The sequence below is a fragment of the Bufo gargarizans genome, chromosome 4, assembly GCF_014858855.1.
Source record: "Bufo gargarizans isolate SCDJY-AF-19 chromosome 4, ASM1485885v1, whole genome shotgun sequence".
Classification (NCBI taxonomy): domain Eukaryota; kingdom Metazoa; phylum Chordata; class Amphibia; order Anura; family Bufonidae; genus Bufo; species Bufo gargarizans.
Genome location: NC_058083.1, coordinates 424,203,344 through 424,222,862, shown reverse-complemented (window position 1 = coordinate 424,222,862; position 19,519 = coordinate 424,203,344). Strand labels below are relative to the sequence as shown.

Genomic DNA, 19,519 nt, shown 5'->3' with positions numbered 1-19,519 from the left:
ATATATATATATATATATATATATATACAAAACAAAACGACAGCAGCACACGCTCCTATAAAATGAAATTGGGTGCAATCCCTCCTTGGATCCAGGCACGAATCCACCGATAATGTCCATAGAACAAATAATGAGGCAGCACTCCAAGGAAGGTGAGGGTGGTGGACCCGTTTATTACCCCAGTCGCAACGTTTCAGCCCAGCTCAATGGGGCCTTTGTCAAGCAAACAAATTATGTCCCACAGAGGTTTAAATGCCCAAATAGTGATTTGAATACATAACTAGATGGTGTTGTTTCTGAAGAAACCACAGGATGTTGGCTTGAAAACGCTAGAGATATAAGCTAAGTCCACATTTGTGATATTTGAGAATGGCAGCATTTTTAGTTTTTTCCATTTAAATCTATTTTTGGCTCCGTCCACTTTTTAAATTTTGAATTCCCGTAACCAGTGACCGAATGTACCAAGTTTGAAGACCCTGCCATGAACAGTGTAAGAATGGCAGCAATTTAAATATTCCCATTGAATAGCAATATGTAATATTTGATTGGCCATTGGAGACCCGCCCACTTTTGTATGCATTTTAACCCCAGTGACCCACAGTGCCAAGTTTGGGTATTCTGGCTTAAATACTGTGAGAATGACAGCAATTTAAATTTTCTCATTGAAGTCAATAGGGGAAATCTGGTTGTTTTGTGGCTCCGCCCACTTTTAATAGTCCCCCAAAATGTGACCGAAATTTTCAGGTTGACCTCATGACTAAGTGACCCTAGTTTGGTGAGTTTGACTTCAAAGCTGTACGAGTGGCAAAAGTTTACAATTTTCCGATTAAAGTCTATGACAAAAACTGGGGTCTTCGGGGGGCTGCCCCAGGGGCTTGGAGGGTGGGATCGGTTAACAAAGCACAAGCAACCTATTTGAGTATGTGCCGAACAAGTGTGCAAAGTTTGGTAATTGTACTCTCAAAACTGTGGGAGGAGTAGCGCATAGAAAATAGCTAAATTTTCCTTGGCCGTTGCTAGCTCCGGCCACTTTGGGTGTCCCCTCAAAATTGACCCTTTTATTCGGGTTGACACCAACAATATGTGGTCCGTGTTTGCAGAGTGTAGCTTCAAAACTGTGCGAGTGGGAGCGATTTGAAAATTTTCCCTGTCAATGGCAAAAAAAAGGGGTCTTCGGCGGTCCGCCGCAGGGGCCCAGAGAGTGGGATCGCTTATTAAAGCACAAGCAACTTAACTCACTATAGTTCGAAGGACTGCCGGGCCCCTGCAGTGATCGCGCACCGCTCCGGTGCCCACCCCATCACCAGGACGTACTATTACGTCAAATTGCGGGAACTCAGTGGGTTCCATGACGTAATAGTACATCATGTGTCGGGAAGGGGTTAAATGGCATTGCACCCACGCGATAACTAAACGCAATTGCAGAAAAAACTAAAAGACTTTGTTTGCGAAATCGCACATTTTTCACGGAACGCATTCCTAGCGCATCCGGACCTAATCCGCACATGCTTGTCTGCAAGGGGCCTTTTAGAGTATTGATATCTAAAGTGACAGCCCTAATAAATGTGTCCAGTGCTGGTGTATTTATCTGTGGTGTGAAATCACTCTTAGGCTACATGCACACGAACGTTGTTTATTTCCGTGTCCGTTCCGTAGGATGCGGACCCATTCATTTCAATGGGTCCTCAAAAAAAATGCGGACAGCACACCGCATCAGTATGTCCATTCCGTAGCCCCGCACAAAAAACTGAACTAGTCCTATTGTCCGTTTTAGGCATTGTTACAATGGATCTTCAAAAAAGAATGGATGTCATTGTTTTTTTATTTTTTTTGCGGATCCACAATTTGCGGACCGCAAAACACATACGGTCATGTACATGTAGCCTTATTCATCTTTTTAAGAGTGCGTTCAACACTTCTATTGAAAATAGCATCATGTTTGCTGTGACTAGGATCAGAAAACCACACTTGAAGCTGAATATTACGAAACCGCTTCGTAGTTGAACAAAAAGACAGTCCCTTATCGAGTACACCCAACTGTGCTTCTGCAAGGATACACGAAGATATAATTACCACTGTTGTCTTACTAGTAGTGTTCATTGTTGAGATTTGTGTGATTGATTTATTTTTTTGCTTAAAGTTACGTTCTTCAAGGAACGCTGCTCTTTGGGGTTTCCTCCACTTGTATTGTGTCCTGCCTCCTCGTCTTGTCTGTGGGAGTCGGACCTTGACCTAAAAAAGATGAGGGTGAAGTTGTTTCCCTTGTAGTGGATGGTACTTACCTTGTAGTGGATTATACTTCCCCAGAGCAATTAGAGCCTTCATTTGCAGCACCAGAATGTTTCTTAGACGTTGTTGAACGTCGTGGTGGTGGACGTTTTCTCAATTGGTCCGCCTGCCTTGTGTAGATGGTTTCCCCTTGAATAATCATCGGCATCTCTGAGCCATTTTCGTTGTTTGGTGATTTCCTCAAGAAAAACAGTACAGTGCGTTATACAGTATAGGTATCCCAATCAACATTGGTTAATAACGCTGTAAGTTTAGTCTCTGTTTGGAGATGTCTTTGCTGAACATGGACCAATTCAGATTGCAAATATTCCAAATTCAAAAGAAAAACATCAAAAGCATATTTGTGGAAGAATCATCCACTGGAAAAAGATTTGTTTTGAGTTGCGATCTAATCCCTTTGGGGATTCTATGTTGTTTATAATATTCACCCAGTGTCATCAACTGTAATTCCATTGAAGCAATTTTCTTAGCATCGGATTCAAACTGTTTCTTCAGATCAGTAATGGTGGGCGTAGATAGAAAAATCGGGTCGCTCACAAATCCCTCTAGTATGCTCTTTTCATCAGCCTTTCTGCAGGTAAAGACGTTGGGGGGTTGTTCCATGATGGTAATAGTAGAAACTTGACGGTTAAAGAGGTGCCTGCTGTGCAGTCCTGGATAATATATATATATTTATTATTATTATTATCATTATTATTATTATTATATATTTTTTTTTTTAAATACAAAATATAGACTTTTTCCAAATCTGCTCATTTATAGTTTATAAAAAAAAAAAAAAAAATTAAAGGATCAAATTACTGGTAAACGCCGTAAAAAAAAAAGACAAAATTGCTGTTTTTGTCATCTTTTTTTTTTTAAACAAAAAATTTAACTAAAAGCCATAAAAAATTGAATAAAAAGCCATCAAAAAGTCATATATATCCCAAATATGTACCAATAAACAGCCCATTCCACACAAAAAAAAACTTTCACACAGATAAATGAAACAAATAAAATGTTATTTTTAATAAGTGATTTTATGCTACAAAAGTAGTAAAACATAAAAAAAAACGCACCTATTTAAATTTGGGGGTAGTGGCCTGCACGCTGATGGCGGTGGCTGCTTGAATTGTAAACTCTGCTTATAGCACTTCAAAAAGTGACAAGACACTCAAGACTCACTTACCGTGATATGTCTTGCACCAGCTGCCTGACCTGCGCATAATACAATCTTTATAATGTCTTGAGAATTAGAATGTAGTGAGGCTAAGAGAGGAGAATAAAGGCTATGTACATCTTTGGGGGTAATGTTTTTATTATTATTGGATTTTACTTATTTTGAGCTAAAAATAATTTTTTTCAATTGGTCTTTATTAACATTATGGAATCCTATTTTTCTGTACAGAGCTGATATGCTCTACTAGCTGCCTGTGGATTTTTTGTCATTTCCGTCATCTGAGGCACTTCTTATCTGTGCTTTCTTGCATTATAAACGTTAATTAACTAATTAACCCCTTAAGGACCCTGGGATTTTCCATTTTTGCGTTTTCGTTTTTCACTCCTCGCCTTCCCATAGTCCTAACTTGTTTTTTTCCATTCACATAGCCTTATGAGGGCTTTTTGCGGGACAAGTTGTACTTTCTAATAGCACCATTTACGGTTGCATACCATGTAGTAGGGAGCGGTAAAAAATTCCAAATGGGGTAGAATTGGGGAAAAAAATATAAAACAATTCTGATAAAGGTCCTTATTTTGTAATTTTTTTTTACACTGTACACTATGCAGTAAAATTTACCTGTTATCTTCATTCTTCAGGTCAGTACGGTTCAAACGATACCACACTTGTGTAATTTTTCTTGCGTTTTAATACTGAAAAAATAAATATTTAACCCTTTTGAGGAAAATTTTTATTTTATTTTTTTCATAACCATATCCGGACCCCTAGAACTTTTTTTTAGCTATGTGTACGGGGCTGTGTGAGGGCTCATTTTTTGCGGGACGATCTGTTATTTTCAGTGATAACAATTTTAAGTGTGTGCGACTTTTTGGTCACTTTATTAAAAAAAAATATGTGGTAGTTGAAGTGACTAAAAATGGCAAATTGGTTGTTTTTTTCCCCCTACGCCATTTGCCGTATGCCATTAACATTGTTATATTTTAATAGTATGGGCATTTTCGCACGCGGCGATGCCCATGATGTTTTTTTTTTTTTTTTTTTATTGGATAAGTATTTTTATTTTAAGGAAAGGGGGGTGATTTGAACTTTTTATTTTTGTATTTTTTTTATATTTGTAAAAACGTTTAAACTTTTTTTTACTTTTTTTTTTTAAGTCGCCTTGGGTGACAATAACTGGCAATCATTTGTTTGCCCATAGTATTACGTGATGGCTAAATAGCCACCATTGAAGACTTTATTTGCACTATAATGAGTTCACTATACAATCTTGGAACCGGTAGGCGACAAACAAACTGTAGAGCGATTAACTATTAGGACTTACTATCGCTAAAATATAACTTTTATTACTGGTCCTTAAAATGTGTATAATTCAACTAAAATCCAATTTTGTCCAGGATCCCACTGGTATATGGTGAGAGTATGATGTCCAACACTCAAACCTGATCCTGGACCGATGTACCAATCAGGGAGCCAGTAGTGTAACTGGGAGCTAGCGGAATAAAAGGATCAGTCTGCATATAGAACTCCACCACTGCAAGGGTTAAATACGTGAGAGTGTCTAAACGCAAAGGCACTGTCACTCAACCATCCACTATTTCCCCAAGTACATTGACTAAATTGGTTGCTGGCTACAATCACATATCACTTAAGTCACAACGGCCTAACTGCTCGACGCGTTTCTTTGGCCGCTGTAAATGTGCGGCTTAGTCATCAGGAGCAAGATTGGAAGACATACATAAGACTAGCACACAGAAATGTTGCACGCTCTCATAAATTAGCGTGCAAACACGTAGCCTGCGGAACTGGGACGGCCGTAGCGCGGCCTTGCCAGTGCTGCTGATAAAGAAGAAATAACCACATCCCCTGGGCCGGATGGAGCTGTGCGGGAGCCAATGAATCGGGGGCACCACCGAGAACCGACCCCCCCCCCCCCCGTTCCGCCTTATGTCTTTGCTGTAGAGAGTGCAGGAGGTAGGTAAACATAAAGGAGTGAATCAAAGCGGTTATTATTAATCTAGGACATATTCGCCCTAAGATGCCACAGATAGGTACCCTATTAAGAGGGGGAGACATACGGGAGCAACCCAGAGCATAGAGAGAGAACAACAAATAGAGGAGCGATCTGAACCCATTCGCTCAGGATTCATACTTGACAGATTATCTAAATGCCAATCATACTGTCTACAGAATAGTCTAAAGCAGTTAAATGATATAAAAAATGGGTAACCTTATCACCCAATATGTAAGATGACACCCTGATATTGTCGGGCTAAGCAGTGCCATAATCCAGTGCATCACCTACTGACTACAAAGCCCCCACGTGGTGAATACATCACATACCGGTATATGGAGTTATAAGTGTGGACAGTTAATCCGGCCTAAACCTCAGCTATACATAATTGCCCCACCATAGATATCACTGAATAAACCCAATATAGGAGATAGTCATTTAAACCATCTGGTTTGGTGGTCTGCAGAGTAAAGGTCCATTGAGCCTCTTTCCGGAGGAGATTGTCAATATCACATCCCCTTCCCCCTCACTGATGTTCTGACGTTCTCAATACCCTGGAACCTAATACAGTTGTTCCTGTCAGTGATATTTGAGCACATGTTGGGCAATTGGAGTGTCTGCTTCATTTGTAATATCCCTTAGATGTTCACCGATACGCCGCCTAAACTCCTGTTTAGTTTTGCCAACATATTGTACATGACACATGCAAGTAGCCACATACACAACGCCTACTGTTCTGCAGTTGATGAATGACCGAATTGTGTATCTCCGCTTGGTAACAATACTCACAACTGTCTTTCCCTTCATGATGGCCTTGCATGCCACAAATCAATTACAACTATATGTGCCCGGTGGTCTCTTGGGTAACCATGTTTCCAGGGCTGGAGTGGAAAAGGCACTGTGTACACTAGCTTGTCTCTTAAATTCCCTCCTCTACGGAAAGTGATCAACGGATAATCACCCACAAGGTGCCCCACTATTATCGGGTCAGATTAAAGAATACTCCAGGTGTCTCTCAAGACCTCCCGTACTTCCCTATGCGCTGCATGAAAGGTTCCTATAATTCTCATTTTTGCATCTTCCTTGGTACCAACCTTTTGGATGTAAGAGACTTTCTGTGTCGCATGTGGCTGCATATTTATACACAATTCTGAGAGGTTCTGCTGGATAGCTTCTTTGGCTAAATCTAGCCTTCAGGTTGTTCGCCGTGACCCTGAAGTCCGCCCACTCAGAGCAATTCCGTCTTGCCCTCAAGCTTTGGGGATTCCACGTTTCAATGGGAGCGATGGCTACTTTCCCATTTAAGTAACGTATTTGTGGCTGTGGGTTTTCTGAACATGATATTTTTTTTTCTATCCGGACCAATGTTTATAGATTATGAATAGAGAGGTCCAGGAACGTGAGTTTCGTGTCATGTATTTCACTTGTAAATAACAAGCCCAGATTATTCTGATTAAGGGCAGACACGAAATCCTTGAAGGCGGGGATCGTGTCATCTCAGAGATAAACACGTCGTCGATGAACCTCGACCATAGTGTAATGGATGAGGTCCATCGACTCATATCCTCACCGAAAACAACCTCACTCTCCCGCCAGCCCAGGTAGAGATTTGCAAACGTGGGGGTGCAAGGACTGCCCATTGCAACTCACCTGAGCTGGTGGAAGACTTGTCCATCAAACAGGAATATGTTGTTTTGTAAAATGAACATCAACAGAGTGACTACAAACTCATTATGCGGTCTTAAATGTGCCCCGCTTTCTGCAAGGAAAGCCCCCACAGCCTCACATCCCTTCTCATGGGGGATGGAGCTGTAGAGAGCCTCCACGTCCAAGCTCCCAAGGAGGATGCCACTGTCACATATCACATCACTAAGACGCTGGAGCACGTCCATTGAATCCCTCACATACGAGGGAAGACTCAATACAAAGGCTCGTAAAATAACATCCGCATATTTACTGATCTTCTCTGTGAGGCTGCCAACCCTAGATGCTATGGGCCTGCCTTTAAGAGGATTAACCCCTTTATGTATCTTGGGCAGCCCATAGAAAACTGGTGTGATGGGGTTGACAAGTAATAAATAGACATGCTCAGTCTTACTAATGAGGCCATTGCCCTCTTTGTCTGAGGGTTTAATGATGATCTGCTTATCATTTTGTAGTTCTTCCAGGGCCTCCAATTCGACTCGGGTAAGATTCATTGATCCTTGCCCCCGAACGTATAGTGACCTCAACTTCTCTGTTGTGGTTGTCAGGAAGGCATCTAAGGGACAATACTCGCTGACTGGTGGATTCTTTTTCGAAAGGGGATCTAAGTTGGGTAAAAGGTCCAGTACCAGCCGGTCTGTGACCTTCATCCCATAAGTCTGCCAATTGGCGTACATCATCCAATTCTTCCTCCTCAATGCCCAAACTTCGGCATTGATCACAACTTTTTCAATATATTTTTTTTTGGGTGACAATAACTGGCAATCATTCGATTGCCCATAGTATTAAGTGATGGCTAAATAGCCATCATATAAAACTTAATTTGCACTATATCAATACAAGGCTGCCACCTAGTGGCCTGTATTGATATATACATATAATTAACTCTGAAGTCTGTTTGAGGTCAATTAGCGCAAAGTAATATATTCCCCGATCTCAGCCGAGAAAGCTGTTCCCGGACCGGAAGCGTGCGACTTCAGTTTACGGTCTGCGCAGATGCCGTGGTCACATATGACCATGGCATCTGAAGGGTAGGATGTATGCGATCAGCCTATTTAAAATGGCAGAAACCCCGTGGCTAAGGCGCCCGCTGCACTTGTGAGCGGGTGCCATGTTTAGGGATCGGACCCACCATGACGTACAGCTACGTCATGGGTCCTTAAAGGGTTAAAGCTCGATCCTTCTCTTTCTGATAAAAATGTATCTTAAAGGGAACCTGTCACCTGGAAAAGACCATTTACACTAATCACAGTACCTTAAAAGATCTCTCATAGTGTGCCCAAAGATGTATTCATATCTTCTTTGTGCTGTCTCATAAAATCGACTTATAAAACTGTGTTTGGCACCTTTTTGAAGTCACGGGGGCAGCGGCCTCCTTGACTCAACCGTCGGATAAGCCCGCCCCTATGCCGCTACTCCGCATGTTGGACATTTTTCCCTGTAGCCGTGACCATGCGCGTCCTGCAGCAGCGTGATCCCGGCTACGGCTCCCTTCCTCCCTGGCATCTGCATGTTCACTACGCCTGCGCTGCAGTGCAAGCAGACAGCGATTGTGCTCACTCCGCAGGGGAGAAGCGATGGGCGTGGGCGCGCTGTATAGGAACGGCGCAGGCACAGTGAACAAGATGATGCCAGGGAGGGAGGGAGCCGTAGCCAGGATCATGCTGTGGCAGGACACGCACGACGCATGCGCGAGAAGAGCGCGGTCCCGGCTACAGGGAAAAATGTCCATCAATATGCGGAGTAGCGACATAGGGGCGGGCTTATCCGACGTTTGAGTCAAGGAGGCCGCTGCCCCCGTGACTTCAAAAAGGTGCCAAACACAGTTTTATAAGTCGATTTCATGAGACAGCACCACGCAGAAAGAAGATATGAATACATCTTTGGGCACACTATGAGAGATACTTTAAGGTACTGTGATTAGTGTAAATTGTCTTTTCCAGTTGACAGGTTCCCTTTAAATAAGTGTTTAGAGATATGGCTTATTAGATAACTGGCACAAAGTGAAAGTCAGTTAGAAAAAGTTAACCCTTTGTGACTGGACAGCTCAATATTTTTAATAAAGGCCAATTCAAAATATATTTAGCCAAAATAAGTTAAATTAACTCATAAAAAGACAGAAGCTGGTAAGCAGATGGTGAGATTTGACTGTCTAGTCTAATTGGTCATTCTGAAGACGGGAAATAGGAAAGCCAGACAGCAGAGTGATCCAGGGGATGGCTGTACAACTACACTGGATATACAACCTGGAGAGTGGGTGGAATAGTCTGAGGTGGAACTTAAGAGTGAGTGATGGTACTGGGGGAATGACCTGGAAGGTGCAGTGTGGGGATAGAAGTATGCAAACATCACCACCATGTCTGTTTACACGGCCTGGTGATATGAGAAAAATGTAAGCCAACATAAGATCAGCAGCAAGTGAAGTAGTGTCAGAATGTTGAAGTTTAAGTGAAAGTTTTTAGTTTAAGTGAAAGCCAGCAAGTTAAAAAAACTGGAAAGAAAAGTCATGAATACGAGCAGTTTATTGATCTCTGACTGGGGATGAGCGAATCGACTTCGGATGCTTCATCCAAAGTGGATTTGCATAAAACTTCATTTTAATACTGTGCTCAGTACAGTATTAGAATGTATTGGCTCTGATGAGCCAAAATTATTACTTTGCGAAGTAATAACTTAGGCTCATCTGAGCCTATACATTCTAATGCTGTACGGAGCTCCCGTATTTTTCTGTGATTTTAATACGACCTATCCTCTGTATACATCATTACCTGATTTGTGGGGGTCCCACACCCAGGACCCCTGCCGATCAGCTGTTTAAGAAGGCAGTGGCACTCATAGTAGCATCACAGCCATCTCTTAGCTTTTCCTTGGCCAGTGATAACACTTTCATCTATCACGTGGCCTAGGCACATCTCAGCCCCATAGAAGTGAATGGGTCTGAGCTGCGATACCAAGCGCGGCTGGCATAATATGTACGGCACTGTGGTTAATAAGCTGCTAGAAGTCTGCGGTGTGGTCCTGGGCGTTGGAATAGATCATCAGTATTAAAAAGTTGAAAAAAGCCTTTTAAGTTGATTCAAGAAGGTGAATAGCGCTTCCTTTGTTTCTACCTTTTGCTTTTATATGTGAGATTTGTAGTTGAGATCCATGATGGTTCTGTGTATACTGGCAGTTCTGTCCTCCAGTCTGGAAATACATTTTTTTTTTTAGTGTTCTGCATGCAGCAAACTCACATATGTTTTGACCAATTTTCCCAGTAAAGGAAGTTTTGCTTGCAGTTATAGCTGTGGTCGCTTGTTTTGTGACATGCAGAGTATGTGTGTGTGTGTGTGTGTGTGTATGTATATATATAAATATATATATATATATATATATATATATATATATATATATTAGGGGTGCACCGAAATTCCGGCGGCCGAAAATGCACCTAATCCATTTCGGCCGATATTGATGCATATCGGCAAAAAATAGCGGGGAGGGACTGGGAGGAGGAGCTGGGGGCCGGTGCGTTCACTGTGCTCCGGCCCCCAGCTCCAGTAGTTATAAAATGTGTACAATTAATAAGGATTCTATTCATGAGGCCCCCTCTGCAGTAGAACATTCAATATAGCCACATCCTACTCACAGGGCTGTTATCTTAATGCTGGCCGGCCGGGCAGAGGAGCGGCAGCGTCACGACTGACGTCATGTGCCCGGCCTACTTTCTGAATGAAGGAGGCAGCGCAGGCATGTGACGTCAGTCGTGACGCTGCCGCTCGTCTGCCCGGCCGGCCAGCATTAAGATAACAGCCCTGTGAGTAGGATGTGGCTATATTGAATGTTCTACTGCAGAGGGGGCCTCATGAATAGAATCCTTATTAATTGTACACATTTTATAACTAGTCTGTACTGGAGCGGCAATGGGGTGTGGGGGGGGGGGGGGTCTGTGGATGGCACTGTTATGGGGTGGGTGGGGGTCTGTGGATGGCACTGTTATGGGGTGGGTGGGGGTCTGTGGATGGCACTGTTATGGGGTGGGTGGGGGTCTGTGGATGGCACTGTTATGGGGTGGGGGGGTCTGTGGATGGCACTGTTATGGGGTGGGTGGGGGTCTGTGGATGGCACTGTTATGGGGTGGGGGGGTCTGTGGATGGCACTGTTATGGGGTGGGGGGTCTGTGGATGGCAGTGTTATAAATATCATTAAAAAAAATGTATTTTAAAAGTATTTGGGCAAAAAGGCAGTTTCGGTTTTCAGTCAAGGGCATGAAAATATGTCATATTCTAGGTTCTTCAAAGTAGCCACCTTTTGCTTTAAATACTGCTTTGCATACTCATGGCATTCTCTTGATGAGCTTCAAGAGGTAGTCACCTGAAATGGTCTTCCAACAGTCTTGAAGGAGTTCCCAGAGATGCTTAGCACTTGTTGGCCCTTTTGCCTTCACTCTGCGGTCCAGCTCACCCCAAACCATCTCGATTGGGTTCAGGTCCGGTGACTGTGGAGGCTAGGTCATCTGGCACAGCACCCCATCACTCTCCTTCACGGTCAAATAGCCCTTACACAGCCTGGAGGTGTGTTTGGGGTCATTGTCCTGTTGAAAAATAAATGATGGTCCAACTAAACGCAAACCGGATGGAATAGCATGCCGCTGCAAGATGCTGTGGTAGCCATGCTGGTTCAGTATGCCTTCAATTTTGAATAAATCCCCAACAGTGTCACCAGCAAAGCACCATCACACCTCCTCCTCCATGCTTCACGGTGGGAACCAGGCATGTAGAGTCCATCCGTTCACCTTTTCTGCGTTGCACAAAGACACGGTGGTTGGAACCAAAGATCTCAAATTTGGATTCATCAGACCAAAGCACAGATTTCCACTGGTCTAATGTCCATTCCTTGTGTTCTTTAGCCCAAACAAGTCTCTTCTGCTTGTTGCCTGTCCTTAGCAGTGGTTTCCTAGCAGATATTCTACCATGAAGGCCTGATTCACAGTCTCCTCTTAACAGTTGTTCTAGAGATGGGTCTGCTGCTAGACGTTTGTGTGTGGGTTTGTGTTGTGGTATTTACTGAATTGCGTTATGGATTCTCTTACCACGGACCATAACGCAATTCCATGAAGGAATGCCTTTAGAGGCATTCCGTTATTCATCCCTTCTTAATACAAGTTTATGGCCTGCATAACGGATCTGTCCGGTTTATTTTATGCTGGAGTCCTCTACTGCACGGACTCCCTTGTAATCAGTGATGGCCATTTCGCAGTGTTCGCCGACGAACACATGCGATCTGCCATCTTAATTCCCAAGTCCGGTGATGCAGAGGTAAGTCCTTACCTGTGCCTGCGCCGCGAGACGCTCTGAAACACATGCAGTCACCGGGAGAAGGCCGTTCCGAGAACAGCCTTCATCGGGGGCGTTGCTATGATCTCAAAAGATCCACATCTACAAACCCCAATGCATATGGCCCAATTCTCTAAGTTGCCCTGCTCCCCCACACTGTAACACTAAAGGCATATTTTTCTTGCTGCGTGAACACTACCAAACATACAAGACTGGACAGCACCACATACCTATTACATCCAGTGCATCACAGTTGACCTCTTCTCTGGTGTAGATATTGTCATTCATTATTGATCATCTTTTTCATTCGGCCCAGACAACTTCTTTCAGCCACATCTTGTCTCTGCAGAGTTTGACACAGACTTCTTAGGTTCCTCAATTTTCTTATCTTCCTGGCTCTGATGCCACAACAGTGTCATTCTGCTGCTATTCCAATGCTGTGCTCCCCAATGCCCTATATACTATACTGCAGAAATTATTTTTATCCCACTTCCTTCCCAAACACGCACAAATACCTCATGCCCTCTTATTCTCACCTATTAACACTTTCTCTTCTTATTCTTGTTGCTGGTGATAACTCTCCAAATCCAGCCCCCCTCAGCAAATCCCCACTATCACCTCCATGTCCCACTGCAAATCTCCTTCTACAAATTTCTACAACTCCTTAAACCTAATAACCATTCCTCTGACCCCTGCTCTTTTGGTTCCTCTTGCAGGAGCATTATGGAACTCACGCTATGTCTGTAACAAACTGTCCTACATTCATAAACTTTTTATCTTTCAAAAACTTTCCTTTCTGGGTTTCACAGAAACATGGCTGACACCCTTTGACACCTCCTCCCTTGCTGCACTCTTATAGTGGATTTCAATTTACTCACACCCCCTGCCCCAGCTGCAAACATGGTGAAGTAGTTGGTCTTCTCCTATCAGACACCTGCTCCTACAGCCCAACTCCACTGCCACCCTCCATTACGCCTCATTGGAAGTACACTCTGTTTGCATCTACTCTCCCTCCAACCTTCAAGTAGCTGTCGTTCACCGCCCCCCAGGACCAGCCACCATCTTTCTTGACCACTTTAACACCTGGCTACTACACTTTCTTTCTACCGACATCCCCACTATCATCATGGGTGACTTTAAAATCCCTATTGACACCTGCCACTCGGCCGCCTCTAAACTCCTGTCACTCTCTTCCTCCTTCGGCCTATCACAGGGGTCTTCAGCTCCCACCCACAGAGATGGTCACACTCTGGATCTTTACCCGCCTCTGCTCCCTATATAAGCTTTCTAATTCGCCTCTCCCCCTATCCTACCACAAACTACTCACTTTCTCCTCATTGGTATCTTCTGCAGCTCCCCCTGTCCACATACTAGCACACCCCCGCAGGAACCTTAAACATCTAAATTTTCGTTTGTTTTCTGACTCTCTTCTCCCTCTCTCTACCATCTGTTCCCTCCAAGACCCAGATGCTGCCACCTTCCTATATAACACCACAATAAGTACAGCTCTGGACACTGTTGCCCCCCTCACACACAACAAAACCCGAAAAATTTACAGACAACCTGGCACACCAACCTGACCAAAAGAAAAATCAGACAAGCTTCCAGGGCTGCTGAGAGGCAATGGAAGAAATCCCATTCTAAAGATCATTTTACTGCATACAAGCAATCCCTCCTCATATTTAAATCCTCACTCACTGATGCAAAACAGGCCTACTTCTTATCTCTCATATCTTCCCTGGCTCACAGCCCTAAACGACTTTTTAACACTTTTTTAACTCCCTTCTCCATCCCCCAGCGCCCCCACCCTCTCCTCTCATCTCAGCTGAGGACTTTGCCAAATACTTCAAACAGAAGATAGTCAACATCAGAGAAAGCTTCAGTACACAGTCCCCACGAAGCCTCTACACAACTGCTTGGTCCTCTTCTGCCAAAACCCGCTTCTCCAGCATTACAGAAGAAAAACTCTCCTCTCTACTCTCCAGATCTCATCTGACCACCTGTGCACTTGACCCAATGCCATCCCACCTCATCCCTAACCTCACCAGAGTGCTTATCCCAGGCCTAACTCATCTCTTTAACCTATCACTAACCTCTGGTGTCTTCCCCTCTGCTTTTAAACATGCTACCATTACACCCATCCTCAAAAAGCCTTCCCTTGACCCATCTGCTTTGTCCAGTCCAGTAATACTTCTTCTGTGTGCCTCAAAGCTGCTTGAACAACATGTCCATTCAGAACTGTCCTCTCGCCTCTCCTCCTGCTCCCTCTTTGACCGCCTACAATCTAGCTTCCGACCCCACCACTCGACTGAGACTGCCCTTACCAAATTCACCAATGACCTACTAACAGCCAAAACCAAGAAACAATACTCTGTCCTCCTTCTCCTTGACCTGTCCTCTGCCTTCGACACTGTTGACCACTCCCTTCTGTTGCAAACTCTCTCATCTCTTGGCATCGCTGACCTGGCCCACATCATACCTCACAGAACGGACATTTTGTGTCTCCCACTCTCGCACCACCTCCTCGTCTCATTCCCGCTCTGTCGATGTCCCGCAAGGCTCTGTCCTAGGACCCCTGCTCTTCTCTAGCTACACTTTTGGCCTGGGACAGCTCATAGAGTCCCACGGCTTTCAGTATCACTCTTATGCTGACAATATTCTATATTATCCTCCTTCGCCTTTCACTTTCTAAAACGTAACATGGATAAAACAGATTTCATCATCTTTCCCCCCCATCTTGCTGAACCCCCCAACAGACCTATCTATCACGATCAATGGCTGCACACTATTCCCGTTCAACCAAGTCCGCTGCCTTGGAGTGACCTTGGATTCTGCCCTTTCCTTCCGACCGCACATCCAAGCCCTTTCCACCACCTGCCGCCTCCAACTCTCCCGCATCCGCGCTTTTCTTATTTTTGAATCTGCGAAAATGCTTGTACATGCCCTCATCATCTCCCACCTAGACTACTGCAAAACTCTCCTCTGTGACCTTCCATCTAGCACTGTCGCACCCCTCCAATCTATCCTTAACTCTGCTGCCCGACTAATTCACCTCTTACCCTATTAACCCTCTGCCTCTCCCTTCTGCCAATCCCTTTACTGGCTCCCCATTGCCCAGCGAATTCACATCCCCACACGCACTCTCCGATCATCACAAGACCTCCTTCTCTCCTCTCCTCTTATCACCTCTTCCCACAATCGCCTTCAGGATTTCTCCTGCACATCCCCCATACTCTGGAACCTCAACATATCAGACTCTCACCTACAGTGGAATACTTCAAAATAAGGCTCCTTTCACACCTGCGTTCAGGTGTCCGCTCGTGAGCTCCGTTTGAAGGGGCTCACAAGCGGCCCTGAACGCAGCCGTCTGGCCCTAATGCATTCTCAGTGGAGGCGGATCCACTGAGAATGCATCCGTCTGCCAGCGCTCAGCCTCCGCTCCGCTCAGTGAGCGGACACCCGAACGCTGCAAGCAGCGTTCGCCTGGCCGTGCGGAGGCGAGCGGATCCGTTCCGACTTATAATGGAAGTCAATGGGGACGGATCCGCTTGAAGATGACACCATATGGCTCAATCTTCAAGCAGATCCGTCCCCCATTGACTTTCAATGTAAAGTCTGAACAGATCCGCTCAGGCTACTTTCACACTTAGAAAATTTTTCTAAGTTATAATGCAGACGGATCCGTTCTGAACGGAGCCACCGTCTGCATTATTATGAGCGGATCCGTTCAGAACGGATCCGATCGAACGCTAGTGTGAAAGTAGCCTAAATCTGAAATCTGAAAACCCTTGTTTTGTTTATGATTAGTGAAATTGTCTGTATTATGTATGTATACCTCTTCTCATATGTACAGCGCTATGGAATAAATGACGCTTTAATAATAAATAATAATATCAGTGCCATAAATATAGTCCCCCTATAGTAATATAAAGGTCCCACCAGTCGTAATAATTCTGTCCCAGAGTGCCCTTATTAGTGAGTGCCCCTAATAATGATAATATTGGAGGCATTAGAAGTGATAATATGCACATTAGCAGTGCTCATATATCAGGTGAAATAATAATGCCCATCATAGTGCACCCAGTAATAATAAGGCATCTATATAGCTCCCTTTCATATTAATAAGGCACCCTTATAGAGCTCCTAGTAGTATTACGTCCACTTGATAATGCTCTCAGTAGTTATATTTTCCCCTATAATTCTCGACTAGTTATAATGTCCCAGCAATTTAATGCCCCTTATAGTTCCCCCATACTTTTTAGTGCCCTTCTGTAGCGTCCCCAGTCTTTAAACTGTTCCAATAGTACTCCTAGACCTTACAATGTCTCCCCCCAAGGACCCACATACACCTTCCCATCAGAGGCCCTTGAACCTCCACCCATGGATAACAAGTCCAGGCAGTGCAGCAAAAAAGGTATAAAAGTATAAGGATATAAAGGTATCAGGCATTTGGAACTGCTGAGTGCGACGTGCAGCCTCTTGGCGCCATCTTGTTGGAGATGCGGTTTTGTCATAGATCTCACCCTTTATAAGAAATGGGTGAAATCTGCAGCTAAAACCACAAACATAATTGACGTGCTTCGGATTTGGAAATCAAATCTGCGCTGTAGCTCAATTTCTACACAGAAAATAGCAGCAAAGTGTACATGAGATTTGTGTAATCTCATACCCTTTTCTGGTACTGTACTATGCGGCCTTTTTTTCCTGCACGGAAAATCTGTGTAAAAAAAAGGTATTACACAACTTGTGCAGTTGATCATAATGTACATAAGACAGGCCTGTAGAATAAGGCCTCTTAAAAAGGTGCATTGGTCATTAAGGGGTTAATTTGTACCATAGCGTTTAAATACATTTCTAGTTAACCCCTTAATACGCCCTTTTTATGGCGGTCACTAAGGGACCTTAGGCTGGGTCCCCCATGCAGCGGAGATTGGGGGATCGGTTCTCACATGAGATCCGCACTCCTGATCTAACAGCCTGAACCTGCAGGAGTTCCAATCAGGTCTGTTTAACCCCTTACATGCCACGGGCAATGATGCCTACCGCATGTAAGCTGTGACAGAGGGAGATGCCTTCCTCTGTCTCCCATCGGCACCCTGCAAATGCGATCGTAGGGTGCCGATGTGTGTAAAGGCTGGCTGATATTGGCTCCAAGTCTGCCTTGAGTGTTTTCCAGCAGGCTGGTGGTCAATGTCAGTATAGCACTGACATTAAAATGCAATGTGGTGCACTGTATTTTTAAAGCAATCCAAATATTGCCTGTTATTGTCCCCTTGTGAGGCTATTAAGTGGGGGGGAAAAAAAAATTATTAAATAAAAAAAAATTATGATAAAATAAAATCTCCCTCACGTGTTTGGTATTGCCACGTCCCACACTACACAAATATCATGTAAATTATCCTATATTGAGAACGCTGTAAAAAAGGCAGAATTGCAAATTTCTTAATCAACACCGGAAAAAAGTAACAATCGATCAAAAAGCGTAATTTGCCCCAAAATGATACCAATGAAAACTACAAGTTGTCCCGCAAAAATCAAGCCCTCACACAACTCTATAGAAATAAAAATAAAGAAGTTATGGGTTATGGGAAGCGGCGATGCAAAAAGATTTTCTTCCATTTGTTTAAAAAAAAAAAAAGGGTGTTTTATTGTACAAAAGTAATAAAATGTGAAATAAAAAAAGATTTATTTTGTATTGCGGTTATCGTACTGACCCAGAGAATAAAGATATTGGTAAAGTAAAATGCTGCAAGAGAAAGGCGACAATGAAAAAATGAGAAAACACTATATTTTTTTTTATTACTTTGACAAATTTCTTTTGCAGCATTTTACTTTTTTTTTGTTAGTTTGTACAAATATTTTTCTGTTTCAATGTACTATTATATCAATGGATTTTTTCCAAAGAATGAGTCTTTGTGTAAATGTTTATCTGTTTATACTTTAGACCATTTTGAAAGGATGCACTGGTGATTGGTTACTCAGTACAAATGAGAATGAAAATGTTTGCCTAAATTATGAAACTACTGCTGTGATTCAAGATGTTGATCTATTAGAACACCTACTCTTAGACTGGAAAATTTGGTCAAAAGCAGAGGTATGAATTTTTCTTTTAAATATTGCAATATGTTATGCTTTTTTGAAGAAATATTTGTTTTTTTAGTGTCAGCGTTTTTAGCAGGCTCTATACACCACTACAATGGATATGATATGAAATGAAATGAACAAGATGCGCTTAAGGCTACTTTCACACTAGCATTCGGGGCTCCGCTTGTGAGTTCCGTTTGAAGGCTCTCACAAGCGGCCCCGAACGATCCGTACAGCCCTAATGCATTCTGAGTGGATGCGGATCCGCTCAGAATGCCTCAGTCTGGCACCGTTTGTCCTCCGCTCAGTAGGCAGACACCTGAACGCTGCTTGCAGCATATAGTGTTATCCAATACATTCCAGAACTGTAAGGGTTACATAGCAAAATAAATAAATATAATGCTATGTGACCCCTGTCAGTGCTGGGAGGTCAGGCCAGGAGCTGCCCAGCCTGACAAAAGCTCGTCTGCAAGGGGCCTTACTTCTTATAGCTTCCAACTCTTGATCAAATCCCGATGCAAATTAATGACCGTGTGATAGAGGCCTCATAATCAATTTGCATGAGTTTTGGCCATCTACCTCTAAAATCTGTTTTATTCAGATGGAAATGTCCTGCATGGCCTCTATCACATGGCCTAATGGCCTCTATCACAATGTCAGTATTTGGTCAGTTTTTTTAAATCCGTATTTTATCAGTATTGGTAAGGCAAAAACAAGATTGGGTTCGAAACATAGATAACATGTGATGGATATATTTGCATGTCTTCTGTGTTTTGGACCCACTCCAAATCATGATCAAATCCCGTGAGATAGAGGCCTTATGGATGCTCAAATGACAAAAAGTCAGAAAAACTTTTTTTTTTTTTTTTTCTGACTTGACAGATAACAGACTTAACTGGATGGAAAGACTTCTTTTTTTTCAGCCTTATAAACTGTTACTTTTACCGATGGATCAGA

At 43.4% G+C, this 19,519-nt stretch overlaps 1 protein-coding gene across 1 annotated transcript in view; it reads left to right on the top strand.

Moving 5' to 3' along the window:
• The window catches only part of LYST (lysosomal trafficking regulator), a 556,878-nt gene that overhangs the window by 194,821 nt on the left and 342,538 nt on the right, over positions 1-19,519 (top strand). The window contains 1 exon segment of the mRNA XM_044290763.1: positions 18,423-18,572. Within this exon segment, the coding sequence (XP_044146698.1) occupies positions 18,423-18,572 (150 nt within the window).